Raw genomic sequence first — 17479 nt, 5'->3', positions numbered from 1 at the left:
CAGAAGAAAGAAGAAAAATCATATTTTGCCCAGAATAACAAATGCTTCTTTATCTTTTTAGGCCAACCGAGGCTGCAGCACCCTGCTATTAGCTAGATCAACTTCAATTCAGCTTTAACCTGTTTTGTCCACTCTAGAACTAGAGAGGATCTGGAGAGAGTGGTAGTAATAAAAACTCTTGTGTCTTTATAGATGAAGGTGTTGGGTAGTACAAAAGGGGATCCTTAATTGCTGATGTGCCTTTAAAAACAAATAACAACAAAAAGCACAAAAAAATGATGGATACCATGAAGAAATATGTCTCCACATTACCACCACAGTGCTGAACTCATGTCATCTTCTGAATTACTAGGTAACACTATCATTGTGCTTAGCTACAGTTTTCTAAAATATACTTTGTGTTTAAAGAGAGAGATAAATGAGAAGGAAGGGAAAAAAGGAAAGGCTGTTAACGTATTTCAGCACCTCATCCATAACTATGACGGCCTTAGCAGATAGAGCCACTAAATCTCACAGTTATGAGATTATACCTGTGAGCAAAGCTTATTTCTAGAGCACTCATCATCATCAGATCCAATTGCCGAAGCGATTCAGAACACGCTTAATGTTCTAATCTACTTTTTCCTTTCATCCACAAGTGTGATGGCCAGTGATGACAGGGTAGGGAAATGGAAGAAAAAGTGTTTTATTTAAAAGAGAAAAGAAAACAATTTCAGAAACGTCTAGATTCTTTTCTGGACTTTGCTAGATGATTCAAAGGAATAGCGAAACAAACAAATGGAAAAACCACTCACCACAACCAAAAATATCCACCAAGCAACCAGTTGAATTAACTCTGTTAATAATAGGTGAATAGACATAGAACAAAATTTTCAAGTTCTATGCTTACAGTTGCACACAAAAACATGGGCACACAAATATACGTATTCTATATGTATATAAAGTACATATAGATATGAATGAAGTCAACTTTTCATCTTTAGCATGACAAGTTTTACCCCCCAGACATATTGAGAACTTTGTAAGCAGACATGTGAAGTCCAAATCATAGCTCCACCTGAAACTGTATTTCTTACAGCAGTAAGATCTGGGAAGTTAGTCATCCTTTAGCTCAAGCAAAGTAAAACCATTCTACCCTGGCAGCCAGCTACTGTGAAGGAGTTAGAAAATAACTGATACTAAATCACCAGATTCTCAGCACTGTGTGGCTGCTTGCCTACCAGAATAAAGAATTACAAGAGTACCTGTTAGGTATCTTGCAGAAGGAAACAGGGGACATGCTTCTGTTACAAGTATTTCACTACAGCCATGGATTTAAAGTACACATGGAACTTTTAAAGTTGTTGTACAGCATCTATTTTTATTCGTCCTTTAAGCACTACCATTGCCAAATCAGTGAACACATCTGCAAAAGCTTCTTCCAGGATGCAGCACATATAACATCAGTCACCAACACTGAGTTTTGAAAGGAAAAAAATGCATGTTTTAATACACAGAAAAATGAAGAAATCATCAGTTTAATAGATATTCCTGCTCTTGTCCCTTCCAGATCTCAGACATTTTTACCAACTGAAGTAACTGCAAACCTCTTTATTAACGATGCATGAGGTATTTCTCTTGCTCCCTGCAAACAAGAAACCAAGGTCTGATGAAATACATTACTAATGAGCAATAACGAGGCTTGATTTTTCTCTCATTCAAAGACAATCCTCCTACTTTGATCAGTGGAAGCAGATCCAGTCACTTCTGCTCTGCCTGCTTTAGTAAAATGCTGTATGTTAAAAATCACAACTGTACCAGGCTGTGTGGATTAACCTCACATAAAATGGCCCGATCCTAGTCCCACATTGGAGGCTTACAATCGGTTTGAAATTAAAAAGGAACAAATACATACTCAAGTAGTTGTTAATAAAACCTCTTTGGAGGTCTCTCACCTATTATCAAGCTACCAATACATGTTTCCAAAGCTGAATTTCAAAGTTAGCCTAGCGAAAATAGAAGAGGTATGGAAACGTACCCAATTCCTCATCTGCATAGCCAACACTTATAAATATAAATGGTCTTCCAAATTAAAAATTACTTCAATTGAATTAAGAAAGCTAGCCTGTGGGGGTAGATGCAGACTACTAAGAAATCATAGCAGCTTCTGTGCTACACAGCTGCACCAGAACCGGCAGAAACAGAGTGTTTCTAAGTTTAGGCTGACATTGTCTCCGTGACTAACTGCTGTGCCCCCTAACACAGCCCTGCTGTGACACACGTTGCAGTTCAGATGGCAAGAGATGCAAAATCACGCACCCGCCCTCAGCACTACGAGGCACACGCTGTACAGACAGCAAAGGGAAGCTGCAACCAGCGAGCGATCTGGCGCTACCTAACCGACACCGGGTACTTTAATTGCACTCGTACTGCGGTATTCCATCTGGGACAAGCGGCTAGCTCAGCTTTCCACGCTCCCCACAAGTTTTGCTGCCTTCCAGCAGAGTGCCACACAAGTTGCTCGGCTCTGGGCGCACCCGCAGCCTGCCCCGGGCACCGCAGCCCCCGGCCCCGTGCTCCCAGGGCAGGGAGCGCCCAGGCGGCAGCTCCGCCCCGCAGGGCTGCGATTTCGTCGCTGCCACAGCACCGTGCCAGCCCTTCCCCGGGGCGCAGCGGCTGCTGCTCCTCCTCGGTCCCCCTCGGCCCTCCTCCGCCGCCCCGGCAGCGCTGCGGGGCCCCCGCTCTTTGTTCTTCGCGGGCACAGCAGCGAGCACGCAGGAGAGCCCGCTCCGCCCCAGCCTCCCCACACACGCCCCACGGCCCCTCCGCGGGAGCCCCGCGGCGATAATCGCGGGTGACCCCTCCTGTCGCGACAGCCTCCCGCTGCCCTCAGGGGGCGCCGGCAGGGTGGTGGCCGCTGGCCCCGGCCGTGCCCAGGTGCCCCGGGGCCCTGCCCGCCGGCGCCGGGCCGCAGGTGGAGGAGGCCGGGGCCGTTCTCGGGGCGACCTCGCCTCCTAGCGCCCGCTCCGCTCCGCGCCGGCTCCCGGAGCCCGGAGCCCGCCGCCCTCCCGCATCGGGCCCGCACCGCGACCGAGCCGGGGGCACGGCGCTACCGGCCCGGCCCGGCCGGGGCAGGAGGACCCGAGGCGGCCCCCCCCGGCCGGCGGCCCCCCAGCCCCGCGCCCCCCGCAGGAGGCTCCCGCCGGGCGGCTCCGCGTTACCTCTCGAAGAGCAGGCGGATCATGAAGATGCAGAAGGCCAGCGGGAAGGCGAGGTAGAGGTCCTCCGCCTGCGGGAAGGAGGCTTCCTCCGTGCTCTGCAGGTCGGCCCAGGTGACGTTGTGCGGCAGCCAGAACCGCTCGTTCCAGAACCAGGCGAGGATCCCTGCCATCTTTGCTTTGTCTGCCGCGGCGCCCCCCGCTCCGCTTTGCTCCGCTCCGCTCCGCCGGCCTCCCTCACCGCGGCTGCCGGGGGGGAGGAGGACGGAGCCGTGCGGCAGCCCCGCCGCGGATACTGAGGCTGCTGCTGCTGCTGCCGGTACTGCTGCCGATACTGCTGCTGGTGCTGCCGCCGAGCGCCGCGGCTGTGCCGCTTCTCCGCCCCGGCCGCCCGGCGGGGGCAGCGGCCGCCCCGCCTGTCACACGGCCGCGCCGGCCCCCATTGGCTCCCGGTCGCTCCCCGCCGTTACGCCGCTGCTCCGCCGCCGCCTCGGGGCCGCGGCCGCCGGGTGCCCGCCGCTGCCTTCCCCCCCTCCCCGCCCCTTCCCCTGCTGTGGCAGCCCCCAGGCGGCGAGCACCGAGGGGGTCCTCGCCCCGCTCCGAGGTTTACACGGGTCGCCACGGGAAGCCCCCCACAAGCCCCTTCCTCAGCCCGGCGAAGCGGGGCCCCGCGGCCGGCGGCCCCTCAGGGGCTGCCCCCGGCTCTGAGGCGTTGAGGCGGGACCCGGCGCCCCGGCTGAGAGGAGCGGCCGCGGCACCTCGCGACCTCAGCCCGCGGAGTGAGGCACGGAGTGTGCGGGCACAGCGCCCAGCTGCAGCGAAACTGAGGTGAGGGCTCTGGCTTGGCGTCCCCAGATAAAGCAAATCGTGCTGTCTTTACGTAGGTTTTCACTTTCAGTTACTTATCTCGCTGCCCGCTTCCAGCTACAAGAGGAAAATTAGAGTTGTCTCCACCAGACTTTACAGAAAGGTGACAGGCAGGCTCTAGCGGAGCGGTGGCCTCTGGGCTGTAGGCAGGGTGGTCTAGGCACAGACAATTACTCCAGGTAGTAGGTGTACGTTATCCCTACGCCATCAATGTTTTTCTGCCCTGCCCTGCTTTATTTTATTTGGCTTCAGTGTTCACCCCTGTATCATCACCCCCTCCAGCTGGCTACCAAATGCCAAGAGAAGCTGAGTGCTGTGCAAGGTGAACTCCAGAATTTTATTATCCTGGCTGTACATTTTCTGCCAGCTTGCTCTTTTCTCCCTGCTGACTCTACTTGTCTTGCCTGAAAAACTAATTACATGGCTCCTCATCTGTGTGCTGGCATTTCTTTGCTGAAGAAAACTCCATGGTATACACACAACACCTTCACACTGTGAAAAACATGATATCGATTTAACAAAATTAACCATGTTCGTATACGGAGAGGATTTCCATGCAGGACATTTGGGAAAGTTTCAGGGAATGTTTTGGCAGGTTGGCTGATGAGCCGTGCAGGTGAATCTTCCACTGGCGTATTGCTGAGCCAACATCCCCTGTGCCTGTGAAGTTTCCAATTCAGTGCTTCTGGTCACTCCTAGATGAAAGCTTTCCTTGATGAATAGCTCTTCAGATATAATTTTAATAGCTGTCAATATGCAGATAACCATTTGCTTCATTAATGATAATTGGATTTAAGGCAAAGTTAATTTTAATCAGAAAATTGTTATCATTATTCTGTATCTAAAGGTTGACCTGTTTTTTTTCAGCGTATTTCAATATTCCGATCAGTTTAGAAGTGTATTCAATATTTATGTCTGTTTCCAATACAATGAGATAGCTCTTTCCCAGACATTGCGGAGGCTCACGGGCTCTGGCACTTGGCATTGCAGATACAGGAAAGGAACGGATCTTTGCAAAGTGAGCCTAGCAACAGTAATAACATGATGATGAATAAGAGGTTAATTCCTGCTGAACAATTAGTATAATTGACTTTTGTGTCAGAGTAAAGTTATTTCAGGGCAACAGCTCTCTAAGCCTATCTGAAAAGAAATGGCATTTCTGAAACATTTGGGAGGATGACCAATTAAAAGCTTTTAATTGCATTCAAATTGTAGCAGCAATCATGTAGAAGGAGCCAAGAGGGGACTATGGAATGAGAACTCCTGAATCCTGTGCTGTGGAGGGAGATATTCCTGGGAGGGGCTCAAAAGCAGCCCTAATATTTTAAATTTTGTAATAGCCCACTTTTACTATTATTATTTTTTAAACTTGCAATGGTTTATTTGTTCATTTGCAGTAAACAGGAGGCTGTTTTGCACCTCTAAATCTCTGTGAATGAATTTGGTAATGTGTTTGTCAGCACCACTGCGTCTGTGCCATGCTACTGGCCACCTGGAGGAGTTCCTCGGCCAAACCAAAAAGCTGCAGCAAAACCTGGCAATTGTTGGGACACTCAGCAGCAGCATGCCTAGCAGGAGGGCCGAGAGCAGGATGGGTGCTGTGGGGCCACTCCTCACCTGTGGGGGGGGAACCGGGAGGACCATGGACATGTGGATGTGGCACCCCGAGGCATGATCCTGGGCTGTCTTTCTTCTGACTCTGCCTGCTGGTCCCAACAGCTGTGGGCTTCCAGTTTCTTGTGCTGTTAGTTTTGTCAGCTATTCTAGTGATTTCACCTAAAAACTAAAACCTCATGGATGGAGTGGCAATCTTCATTATGAGACCTATGCTGGACCACTCAAATCACTTCTGACTCCTGCATGGGTTTGTTATTAGTCTGAAGGGATCAGTGTGACTTCACCCGATTACCAAATGACGTACCCTGAATTCAAATCACTGTCAGAGCTCTGTGTAATTGGGCTTAAAATACATCAGTACAGTAGGTGTCCCCAGGTTATATCACTTCAGTTTTCCTTTTTTTTTTTTTAAAAAAAAATCTTGGCAGACAAGCAAGTTTTGACTCTTGGGGAGACATGCAATGGTAATTAGTTTGACTGTTGTGAAAAGACTTATGGACAAGTAGCTGTAGTTGAAAGAGTGGTTTATGTGCCACAGGAAGGCTTGTGCATTGTGCTGGGCTCCAATTTGAGTCAACCTGAAGCAGAACTGCTCTATGAGGATTGATCAGAAGGAAAGGAGAAAGCAGGGATTGCCTGAGTCACTGTATGTGTCCATGCTTCATTCTTCTCCATTGTTCACTTTGGTTTGTCTTCCTGATTTAAAGGAAGTGTGCCGAAGTGTGCATTGTAATTATGATAGTCGTAGTTTACTATTTCAATGTTGTGTAACCACCCAAGCTTATGGTAAACTGAACTAGACCCTATTCACACTAGGATAAGAGTAATCAGTCTTCTGCACCAATTTTGGCTAAATTATCTGGAAAGAAAACTTCTGATTCATTTTGCACAGCTGTGGTTTTATCTCAGACAAACCAGATACACTGCATTACACTTCCAGTGGCATTTCAGATACATCTGCTTCATGCCTACTCACTGGGCCAGGTTTGAGCTCCAGAGTCACATTATGATTGACTTAGTAAAGGGAATTTCCCAACCTTCAAGCAGTCAACATTTACTGTTCAGGTTATTGGTACACAGGTACCAGGTACACAGAGCTGTACAGATCTTGTCTTATCATCTGGAGATGCTCTGGGGGACCACAGACTTCCAATAGCCCAGCCTTGCTTCCATGTTCAGTAAAATCTGGGCACTGACTGATGACACAGTTGTGCCAGGCTCTACAATGAGCATGCAGCCTGGAGTCTATGCCAGCTTCATGTCAGCTGTGAGAGGACAGACAACAACAGACAATTGGAGAGTTACTCTGGCACAAAAAGCAAGCTACTTCAATGCTAAGCCATCAAAATGTTTACAGTGGATTTGTGTTGACAGTGTGAGTTTTTGAGAGATCAGTACTTCCGCTCTCGTGTCTGCAAGCTTTGCTCCAGTCCTGGCAGCCTGAGTTATCCAATGCGTTAGCAAACAATTCCTGAGAACTCCAGAAATCACCCTCACATCTAAACTCACTTCCTTCCTCACTTCCATCTTCAGCCAGCTTCCAAGGTGACATTGTATCCAGAAGAATATTCACCTGATCATCTCATTGATTTTTTTCCCCATAAAGCTGTTTTTAATATGGTTGTTTCACTAGTTATCTGTTAACAGTTTGTGTTCACACATGAATGAAACTCTTGCCATTTAGTATTTGGTTTAAAGACCCCACATAGATGTAAATTATTATTTGCCTCCGAGCTAGATGATAGGCAACTTGCTGGCAATATATTTTTATTTTCTTATTACATTGTTTTGAATTTCATCCTTATAAATTTTGCTGTACTTATATCATGGTTGTACAGGGAGACCTGAGGAGAATATTGTTTTCAGCAAAAGTACACATTTGGGTTGACTGAAACAATCGCTGAATTCATGCTAATTTATCAGATAAGTATTTTCATCTCCCCCAATTATAACATACATTATTGTGACATTTTCAAGTCTAAGCATCCATTTTTCATTTTCTTACACTGCTAGAGTAAGGTTATTTCACTTAAGTGAATTGGAAGCAAAATATAAATCAAAGGATTGGTTAAAATCAGACACATCAGAACTATATGATCCAAGTATACCTTTAAAGCTTTAGATAGCCATTAAAAGGTCCCCTAGCTGTAGTGACAATGTCAAAGCTCTCAAGATTGAAAGTCATGTATTATTGCACGTGTCAGTGAAATGGGAAAGGTACCAGAGAACTAGTCTGATAACTCGGTAGCCATGCTCCCTGCTGGGATAACTCTAGTGCTGACCATGCTCTATTGTGAATATAGCAACTTGCTGTGAATACAGCCGTAACTCTATAAAAGGAAGATGACACACCATCCTGTCTCCTCCATCCCCAGAGCATAGCTGTAGTTGGCACTGACACCAAAAGAATTAAGTATGGCTTTAAGCGTTTTTTGGATGAGACCTATACTACTCTATTTCTCCTTTCTGTTTGGAGTTATGGAGAGGAAAAAAGAGAGACCACCACCTTCAGGCTTCCCAAGCTTTGTTTCTGCCCCAGCGTGTGCTCTCTCTTGGGCTAGTTCATGCTGGGTTACAAGTCAACAGAAAAATTGGAACACTTTCTCTACCTTTATTATGAAAAAGGGATGCTTCTTTATTTCCCCAATGAAAACACAAAGCACAAACACTTCGTCTGCCAGATCTTGTATATAGGTTTAAAACTATGGCTTTATATTATTATATAAAGTAATTACATAACTTGATTTGAGTGTTGTCTTTAGGCCTTGTCCAGCATCATCATTTTACCCATCCTAGCAGGCTGCACTCATGCCTACACTTCCTCAAATGGGTGGCCACAGCCGTTTGTGTTCTCTTGAGCCTTTGTTCCTGCTGGCCAGCCGGAGCCACCGCACACCCGCAGGACTGGCCCAGCAGAGCAGGCAAGGAGCTCTCTTGTGTCTGTGCACCATAGCATAGACACACCAGCAAAATCTCTCCAGTGATTTATCATTCCTTCAATTCATTCTCATCTGCTGTGTGTTTTGGGATAACTAGTGGCTTATTTAGCAACTTATTGATTAAGGAATGTAAACATTTGTGTGTCAATTCAAGTATCAAGCAGGAGAGCTGAGAGGACTTGTTTACCTGCATAAAACATTCACCCATGTTTAATGTTGGTGTGGCCCCACCTTGAATGTTGTGTACGCTTCTGGGCTCCCCAGTCTAAGAAGGATGCTCTGGAAGCATACAGAGGAGGGCAGCAAAGCTGGTAAAGATGCTGGAAGATGCATCTGTTGCGGAGAGGCTGAGGCCACTTGGATCATCCAGTCTGGAGAAGAGGAGGCTAAGAGGCAGCCTTGCTGCTCTGCAGCTCCCTGAGGAGGGGAAGCACAGACTGAGGTGCCATTCTCTGCTCCCTGGTCACTGATGGCAGAATGGCTGCAGCCAGCAGAGCTGTGCCAGTAAAGGGTCAGACCAGACATGAGCAGAAATTTCTTCACTGCGAGGGTGATGAAACACTGGAACAGGCTTCCTAGAGAGGTGGTTGATGCCCCATTCCTGTCAGTGTTTGAGAGACATTTGGGTAACATCCTCAAGGACATGCTTTAACTTTGAGCTCTGAAGTGGTCAGGCAGTTGGACTGAAGGTCTCTTTGAAGGTCTCTTCCAGCTGAACTATTCCCTGTCAATTTTTCCTCACACAAGAATAGCAAGGCTGCACAAAACAAAGTAGAGGAAGAATAAGTATACCGGTTTGTGTAGTAGGCCAGTAAGCATCCTCATTTGGAAGAAGACACAGAGGAATACAAATGAATTTGCCCCGAGCCATGCTAATAAAAGAGCAAATAACATCAGCCATCCCTCCTGTACTCACAGACTGTGACGTGTATGAGCTGGGGAACATCACTGCTGATCTCAGTGCTCTTTTGTTTGCAGGAAGGGAAGGAATTCCCAGGGAATTTAGCATAATCTGTATAATTAGTGTTGGGCAGTCATGAAAAATTAAGTACATTCAGTAGCTACTACTTCATGGCTTAGTGTGTAAACTGAACACTGAGGAACCAAATATGTACAGAAGGTCCTTGGCCGGAAGAGCTGGATTACCAGTTTCTTAGTAGACTACAAAAAAATTACAGCAAATGAACTTGTGTATTTGTACTGATGTCACATGACATCTCAACATTAGTCATGTATCTCTGAAAGCTCAAAAAACAACATCAGAATGGAGTTTTAGAGATATTTACCTTTTAGAGAAGGATAAGGCAAACTTAGAGAAGTTTTTCAAGGCTTTTCCATTTCATAGGTCTCTGAATGATTCACTAAAATTGTTTTATGGTAACTTCACTAAGAATTCATTTATCAAAAACATATTTGCAATGCTGTCTTCTTAAACACTTGAAACATCAATTTAAAGAAAAAAGATTGAGAGAACAACCAACAGCAATGATTCTGTCTAGATCTCCATTAGTAAAAGCTTTCTTATTTGTAATAAAGACTACATTTTCTGAAGTAATATTTAGTCTTGAAAAGGTTGAATTGGCTCTATTGCTTGATGATTATTTTGTATTTTTTTCTATTGCATTTCACACCAAGAGAGATAAAGGGAGATGCTAACAATTTTGCATTGACTGTTTACTTTTGTCTTGTGCAGGGGAGAATACCAGGGTGATTAATGCTCCTCCTGCTCTGCAACGTGAGGTGGATTGTTAAACAGGTGCATCAGAGACAGACAGACATCCTCACAGGTTGCCACGGAAGAACGCAGAATTGGTGAGGTGAGTCAGTACTTCTTCCCACAAGAAGTACTTGCTAAGACATCCTGTTGTAAGCTTATACTCTGTATACCATGATGCAACTATATAGACGTTCTACCAAACAGGATTATAAGTGGTTCTTAGAAACATATATAGGATACAATTGGTTATGTTAACAAAATATGTAGTGTTGAGATTCATTTATTTTAAAGGAAAAATTCAAAGCCTATGAGACCTTTGTCTCTCTAGCTAGAATTTCTAGAATATTGTACTGAGGTAAGAAAAAACTGACATTAAAAAAAGTATTAATGGTTTTATACCATTTGTGTACAGTCCATCTCTGAAGTCAATGGCAGTTTTGTCTCTGACTTCAGAAGGAAAACTATCAGACCAATAGAGAAGGCAGTTAGCTGAGCTCATTATCTTCTGTCTGTCATCATAGGCTGTTGCTATATTGCTTTATCTAGAGTACATTTAAACTTCATACAAATTAGAAACACGGCAAATGAGAAGGCTGTTTTAACTGACTGGAGGTACCATCAAAAAACTTTCTCTAGAAACTGACCTGAAGAGATTCAATATGCCAGTGAATCTACATTCTCAAAACAGAACTTTTGCAAGGAACATTGTTTCACCAGCAGCAGAACAGATGTAATATTTCATTAATTTCCCAGTTAACAGCTGATACTGCTGAGGTTGGTGGTCTTGATTATTTCAGAGGAACCAAATTCAGGTATCTATATGCTTGCTGATCAGCACTGCTGCAAAACATTTTCGTGCTAGTGCTGGCTCCTTACATACTGGCTTTTGTTACAGTGCTGAGGAAGCCTCTACTTCTGCACAATGAAAGGGGCCAGGCTATAATTTAGAAACTTTACAAACAAATTGTACATTGGAAACCACTTTTTGTTAGCTAACCATGTTCATAAAGAGACCAAAATAAATACAGCTGCAAAAGCTCAGGAGCTTCCCTGGTGGATGAGGTCTGTGTCAAGACAGCTAAATTAAATAGCAAAACTCCAAACCAAGCACATGAGGGTAGCTGAATAATATCAATTAACATTGGCAGGCTTTTTCTTTAAAGAAATCAAGATTTTTTTTTTTCCCCCAAAGTTTATTTTCAATCAAAACAATAGCTGTTTCTTGGAAAGGATATTCATTGCAAGGAAAAAACAAACAATGGTATCACTTGATGTTAAACAAACTTTTAACTAACATGCTTATCAGTGCCATTGTTGGCTACTGTTTATCAATAAAGAGGTTTTAATTTACTGAAACCCCAAGTAATTAAACCTCAGGAAGAAAATGCTGCTTCTAGAAATAAGAACTCATCACAGAAACAAATAAATGAAATAATGCAAACCACAATGCACTCATTTCTGACTATGCATTTAGGATATCAACAGAGAATGAAAATCCAGCTGGCTAGGGCCCAAAGCGTTGGTGGCTGGGGGGGAGGAAAGCGATTTAAAGGGAGACAGTTTAAAGTAAGGAGAATGTTATCTTTCTTTATCCTGTTGCACCTTCCAGTGGATTTGATCACCAAGTACAACACATTTTTGTTCTGCCCTCCGGGGCAGATGGAGAACAGAGAGAAATGTTCTGACATGATGCTAACTGAACCTGAATCACTCACATGAAGGCAGTTCTCTCCCATCTCATCACAAGTTCAGGTGCATCAACACTTCAGAGCACAGTTTCTGCCACACATGGAATTGCAACACTCTGGTCCAGAACAGGAAAAAAACTGCAGCTGTTAAAGTGGAAAACTGAGCTGAGATGGGTTGTACCCTGCTGGCTGGGTCATGTAGGGAATTCTTCCTGTACCAAAGCAGGAACATAAGCTCTATCAGGGAACTGTAGAGGAAGGCAGGTAGCCCACTGTAGTAACACAATTTCAAAACACAAAAAAACTTCACATGAGCTGTCATTCAGCTGAGTCAGACACACAAAGCAGTATTATATTGCAAAATAAACTCCTCATAGTGTGCTCATCTTTAAATAAATGCCACATCTTTAAATCAGATAAGCCCTTTATGTCATATTTTTCAAGTCCTCTAGAACACCATCTAGGGATGGGGGAAGTTCTGCCATTTTATAAGTGTACAGTTTCTAGATTGATTTTTCACTGTGTGGTAAAATCAACACTCCCCGGCATGTTATTTTGGGTCATATACTACACCTTCTATTACATGGGTGTTTAGATCCCATTAAAGTCTGTGAGGAGGCAAAGTCACAATGCAACTGCTATAATCCTCTGCTTCTTGCAGAATATGGAAGATTTTCTTTGTCCTATAGTACTATGTTTGCTGTATTTGTTTTATCACAACAGCATTTCAGAAGTCACTCTGAAAGCAGAGGATCCAAACAAAGATTTAGGATTAAGGCTCCAACACAACTTGTAAAATTTTACACTCCACAGTATCTTGACTCAGCCTCTGCAGTATTAGAAGAACAAGAAACCCTCCACTTCAGAAGTACTAATGTTGTGTCAGAATTATAAGCAGCCAGCATTTATACATTTAAGTTTTGATGACTTTTAAAATTAAAGTTATAAAAATACTACTTCCCCTTTGGTAAGTTCAGACTTATGTTTTGCAGAAACCATTATGCAATGTAGAGCAAACCCAGGAATTAAAAACCGTAACACTGAACACTAAACAAAGTACAAGCGTCTGAAAGGATGGGCTGAGTTAATAACAGTGTGGATAGTCGCCATGTGAGGGAGCACTTAGTGTCAATTTGTCAACTCCTTTTAACCGCAGTTGGCAGCGGCAATTTTTTCCTTTTTTCCTTCCACCAATCAATAACTACAAAGACCCAGCAGTGAATGCTTTGCAGGTGTTCTTTTGTAAAAAGAGAATATTAATTAGGTATTTGAATCACTAATTGCTGTTTATTTCTTTGACTTTCTGCATCAATTATTTTTTTTTAATGCTTTCCTTTTCCAGACTTCTCATTGCTTCCTAAGCCATTTTTGTTTCTCACTTGATTGCCTCTCCTCTGTCCTTCCCTATGTATGTGGTCATTTTTCTACTCACTTATTATTCAGACTCAACGTTCACTAAATTTGAGCTGTGAATGTGTATATTTTTACTGCAATATTATTTGAGAGGGTTAACAGGTTTATTTATTGGTGCACTTATATAATTATGTTCTATTTGGTTTCATGCTGATTTGATTACAAAATCAGCCTAAGAACTGCGAGAAAACAGCATCAAATATATAGGCAGAGGCTGTTTGGAACAGGAATTAGGAGGCTACTAAAATATGCTTTCAAATTCACTCACCCACAAATATCAAAGATAGTTGGCATGTTTATCACAACATTCTCAGCATGTTTAGTCATCTAGTAAAGCACAGCATGGAGTGAAGCAAATACAAGCATGAGCAAGGATTTCACCAATGCCAGTTGATTTTGGAACAACACTCTAAGATTTGCAACTTCAAGGATGGAAAAAGGCAGCGACTATAAGGAGAGTGTACTGCTGAGGGGATAGCTTTGTGCTTGAAGAACTTACTATTCGTTCTTTATTTACCTCGGTGCTTGCAGTTTTTCCTGCAAAGTGGTTGGGTACCAGAGAAGAAGGGCAACTGAAAAGACTATCAAGAAGCATTTTTTTTTTTCCTGTTGACTTCAGAGAAGCATAAGGCAGTAACAAGGGAAGAAGTTCATGCTCTGATGGCACCTCTGACTGGCTCAGGGGTCATGTGAAGCAGCTATGAAGGGAACTGCACTTGATAGTGGCTGACTTAAGGATGATTTATTGTCTGCCTGGCAGGAGCAGAGATCAGCATCTTGTCTAAAGTGTTACATCACATACCTTAGGAAGGGCCACTTCAGATGCTATTTCCAATTCTAGTAGCTCAAAGCCACAGAAGAATAACATAGCCCAGCACTTGAAGTGAGATCTGCTGATGTAGCAATTAGCAGTCACCCTTCCTTGGTCTGGCCATGCCATAAGGTTGGGTTAAAGACAAAATACCATGATGGGGGAAGCTCATATGTTAATAGAATCTGGGACCCAAAGATTGTTGGGGAGACTAAAACTAATCTGTTCCCACCTTCACCTTCCTCTTCTTGCCAAGGCTACACAGACCCAGCTGACAGTGTAGCCACATTAGCTGTACGGAAGCACTGTAATCAGAAACATCTACCTTAGATTAGCACTTAATTATTCTGCTGTCACTGCTTAAATGATAACAGGTTTCAGGTAAATACCACGGCGTTATCCAGCAATTCTAATACAGTCTGTTGGCAGCAAATTCTGTTTTCCTCTCATCTTGTCTGTCTCTGATAACACCTATCAGGACGGGCATTAAATAAAAGATTAGCAGTCTTTGCCTTCCTTGGATGGCTATTAAGGGCCTTTAAAAATAAAAGTCTAATATGGAGATACTTCAGTGATTTTACAAGTAGAACAGAATCATCTCTGTACATAACCCAAACTACATACCTATGCCAATCACATCCTACTATTATTTCCCTGCTCCAGTAACTGGTACCGTGGCAGGAGAGACTGCCTGGCAGTTTTGACTTCTGAGTTTGCTGTTTTTCTAAACTTAATATTGCTAATCTTTAAATCCTATGACCCTCTACTTTTAATGTCATTTTGTTCTTAAACAGATGACTCTAATCATCTGCTTCTCAGCACCCTTCTAATCCTATCAATTTTGCCTATTAAGTCACTAGATATATTTCCCTACATAGACTTGTAATACTATTGTTAGCTGGGGACTCCTAAAGATCCCCTTTTTACCATGACTCACTGCCTTATTTCCCAGCACACTGATTCTTGCCTTTTCCATTATTTTACTTAGCTGTAAGTTTCTAAATCTCCTTGCCATCAGGACTTGTTAAGGGAATGTTTTACATGGTTTACGACCCTTCCTGCTTAAGGAAAGAGCTATATTCAAAGAGGTGCACAAAGTATAAAGTATTTCAGCTGATAGGGACAGATTTCTAACCTAAAACACAGTTTAGTCATCTGCAACTCTGAACAGCCATATAAACATGCTACTGCTTTTGAAGTTTTCCTATTGCCTCAGTGAAACCCTACTGCCTCCTTTAAACTTTTTTTTTTTGCACAGAAATAGTATACTGCTTTTTTTTCTCCCCCTGTACAGATAAAAGTCCGCATTCCTCTTCATTTCAAAACTAAACATAAAAGTAATTGCACAGAAAGAATATCATAATGCACTTCTTTATCAATGAAAATCTGCATTACTTACAGTGTTCACTCTGAAGTGTCTCAAAGCCTGTGCCAGCATCCCAGTCTCTCTGACACTCTTGAGCTGTGTGGTGATGCTAGTAGCCACATCAGGATTTGAGCAATTTCAGATTTCCTCATAGCTAACCACATGCATCCACAGCTCTCATTTGCCTGGCTCCAGGGACAGTTGTGTATCTCTGAAATGCAAACCAGAAACAAAAGATGCATGAAAATTTATGACAATCAACAGCAACTGGAGTCAAAACAGTAGACTACCTTCACTGTTTGCCCCCAGAAACACAGAGAACAGTGACGCACATACTTCTGTTTCCTGTAGAAATATTTTAGTTGTCCTATCCTGAACTATGCTTCTGTCACTTCAGGCAGGAGCCTTGACCTGTCCTTTGCAGCTTCTGCCCCGCATACAAGTGGGCATCCTCCACAATCCTATGCAGCGTCTGATACTTCTGGGCCAGCAGTCAGGAAAGAAAAAATTGAAGTGTGGAAGTGCTGACACTGTGTGAAAAAGAGGAAACAAAATGCATATTCAGAAACATGCAATGAAAATGCACAAGTATGAGGTAGAAAACTTGTTAGTTACCTACTTCGGGATGTTTTGCTTAACTGTAAATGTATTGCACACGGGATGGCTGTGTCCTGTCCTACAACCCCCAGCTTATCTAGCCTGGCTGGTCAGCCCCTGCGAGTCTGAAGAATCAAGAAAGCGTAAGCTATCTGTCCTAATTGCTCAAGAAACAGATCCAAGACTGGAGATAAGGGATTAATAAAAAAGAGGAAAGGCACTCCACTGGTGAATTTATGTTAATTAAAGGCAAAGGAGCTACGGATACAATTTTCAGGTCATTGCATCTTTGCTATTCCCAAGGCTCGCCATAGGGACTTAATAGTCATCTATCTTGTCTGCACATTGGGAGGGTTAATTGGCATTTTTGCATCAGCTATAGCACATGAAATGTGCTAATAAATTATTAGAGTCCTTAAAAAGCATTAACTGCTTAGAAAATTAGTGGTGTATAAGTAAGTTCTGAAAGTCATACTACCTTTAAGCATACATTCTAAATCAGTCAAGATTTCAGCAATAAACACCTAAAATCCCACTTTCTAAGAATCAGCAAGAAGACATGCCAGAAGCTAAGAAAAACTAAGCAGCTGGAGGAAAAAATAATTGCATGGCTGCTTTGTTATGCCTGAGGGTCCCAAAACCTGAGATCTACTCAGAGAAATATTTTTTTTAAATGTAACTTTTGAATTCTTTTTCTTCCAATGCCCAAACCTTGGAGGGAGCCAGATGCCACTTACCCCACAGCCAGAAACCATCACTTTGTGACTTACACCTGATGCTTCTGTAAGGGCCCTGAATGGAGCAAAACACAACAGCCTAGAGGGGAGCTGGTCCCCAGACACTGGGAGCACAGAAGGGGACATAGAGCATGGGAGGACCTTTTGCCCATACTTGTCACCTGCTGAGTAGGGGGAGCAGTACCCAAAGCGTGTGTGTGGGGGTGCTGGCTTTTACAATTTATGATGAAAGAGGAATACGGCAATTAGGGTAAACGATTGCAGTCACACCCTTCTAGGGAAAGATGAAGGCTGCAATGCCACCTGTGTAAACATGTCAGGAGGGAAGCATACCCCAGGCATGAGCAACAGCTGCAGTCCACGTGCTGCCACCCTTCCCTGTGGTTTTGAAAGGCACAAGTGGAGCTCACAGTCATTAACCTGGGTGAACTCTTAGAGGTATCATTACACATATGAGGTCTTTTCCGAGACAGGTTCTCAAGGGGAAAAGTTGTTTTACTCCAACTATTTCAGGTACGTTCACACAGCAA

General features: G+C 43.8%; 2 protein-coding genes and 1 long non-coding RNA gene across 8 annotated transcripts in view; 1 reads left to right on the top strand and 2 right to left on the bottom strand.

Moving 5' to 3' along the window:
• Positions 1 to 3603, bottom strand: part of CERS6 (ceramide synthase 6) — a 120525-nt gene extending 116922 nt beyond the window's left edge. The window contains exon 1 of one of the 2 annotated variants that reach the window (XM_068686769.1): positions 3201 to 3603. In XM_068686769.1, coding sequence (XP_068542870.1) covers positions 3201 to 3370 — 170 coding nt within the window. In that variant the 5' untranslated portion in view covers positions 3371 to 3603. The remainder of the gene's footprint in view (positions 1 to 3200) is intronic. The other variant, XM_068686770.1, reaches the window with a different exon arrangement.
• Positions 3604 to 3885: 282 nt separating this feature from the next.
• STK39 (serine/threonine kinase 39) overlaps positions 3886 to 17479 on the top strand; it is a 127308-nt gene continuing 113714 nt past the window's right edge. Inside the window, exons 1-2 of the mRNA XM_068686764.1 lie at positions 3886 to 4025; positions 10314 to 10437. The gene's annotated coding sequence lies outside the window, so the exon portion shown is untranslated. The remainder of the gene's footprint in view (positions 4026 to 10313; positions 10438 to 17479) is intronic.
• On the bottom strand, positions 6098 to 17155 carry LOC137858693 (uncharacterized). 5 transcript variants are annotated; one of them, XR_011097915.1, is made up of 5 exons: positions 16950 to 17153; positions 15952 to 16145; positions 15649 to 15826; positions 12053 to 12237; positions 6098 to 9377 (listed from the first exon to the last, which is right to left on the bottom strand). It is a non-coding gene; the product is annotated as an uncharacterized lncRNA (long non-coding RNA). The 5 variants fall into 5 exon arrangements; XR_011097918.1 differs by lacking the exon at positions 12053 to 12237 and having other exon boundaries at positions 15948 to 16145; positions 16950 to 17155; XR_011097914.1 differs by lacking the exon at positions 12053 to 12237 and having other exon boundaries at positions 16950 to 17151.

The sequence above is a fragment of the Anas acuta genome, chromosome 6, assembly GCF_963932015.1.
Source record: "Anas acuta chromosome 6, bAnaAcu1.1, whole genome shotgun sequence".
Classification (NCBI taxonomy): domain Eukaryota; kingdom Metazoa; phylum Chordata; class Aves; order Anseriformes; family Anatidae; genus Anas; species Anas acuta.
This window is presented reverse-complemented; position numbering and strand designations above follow the sequence as displayed.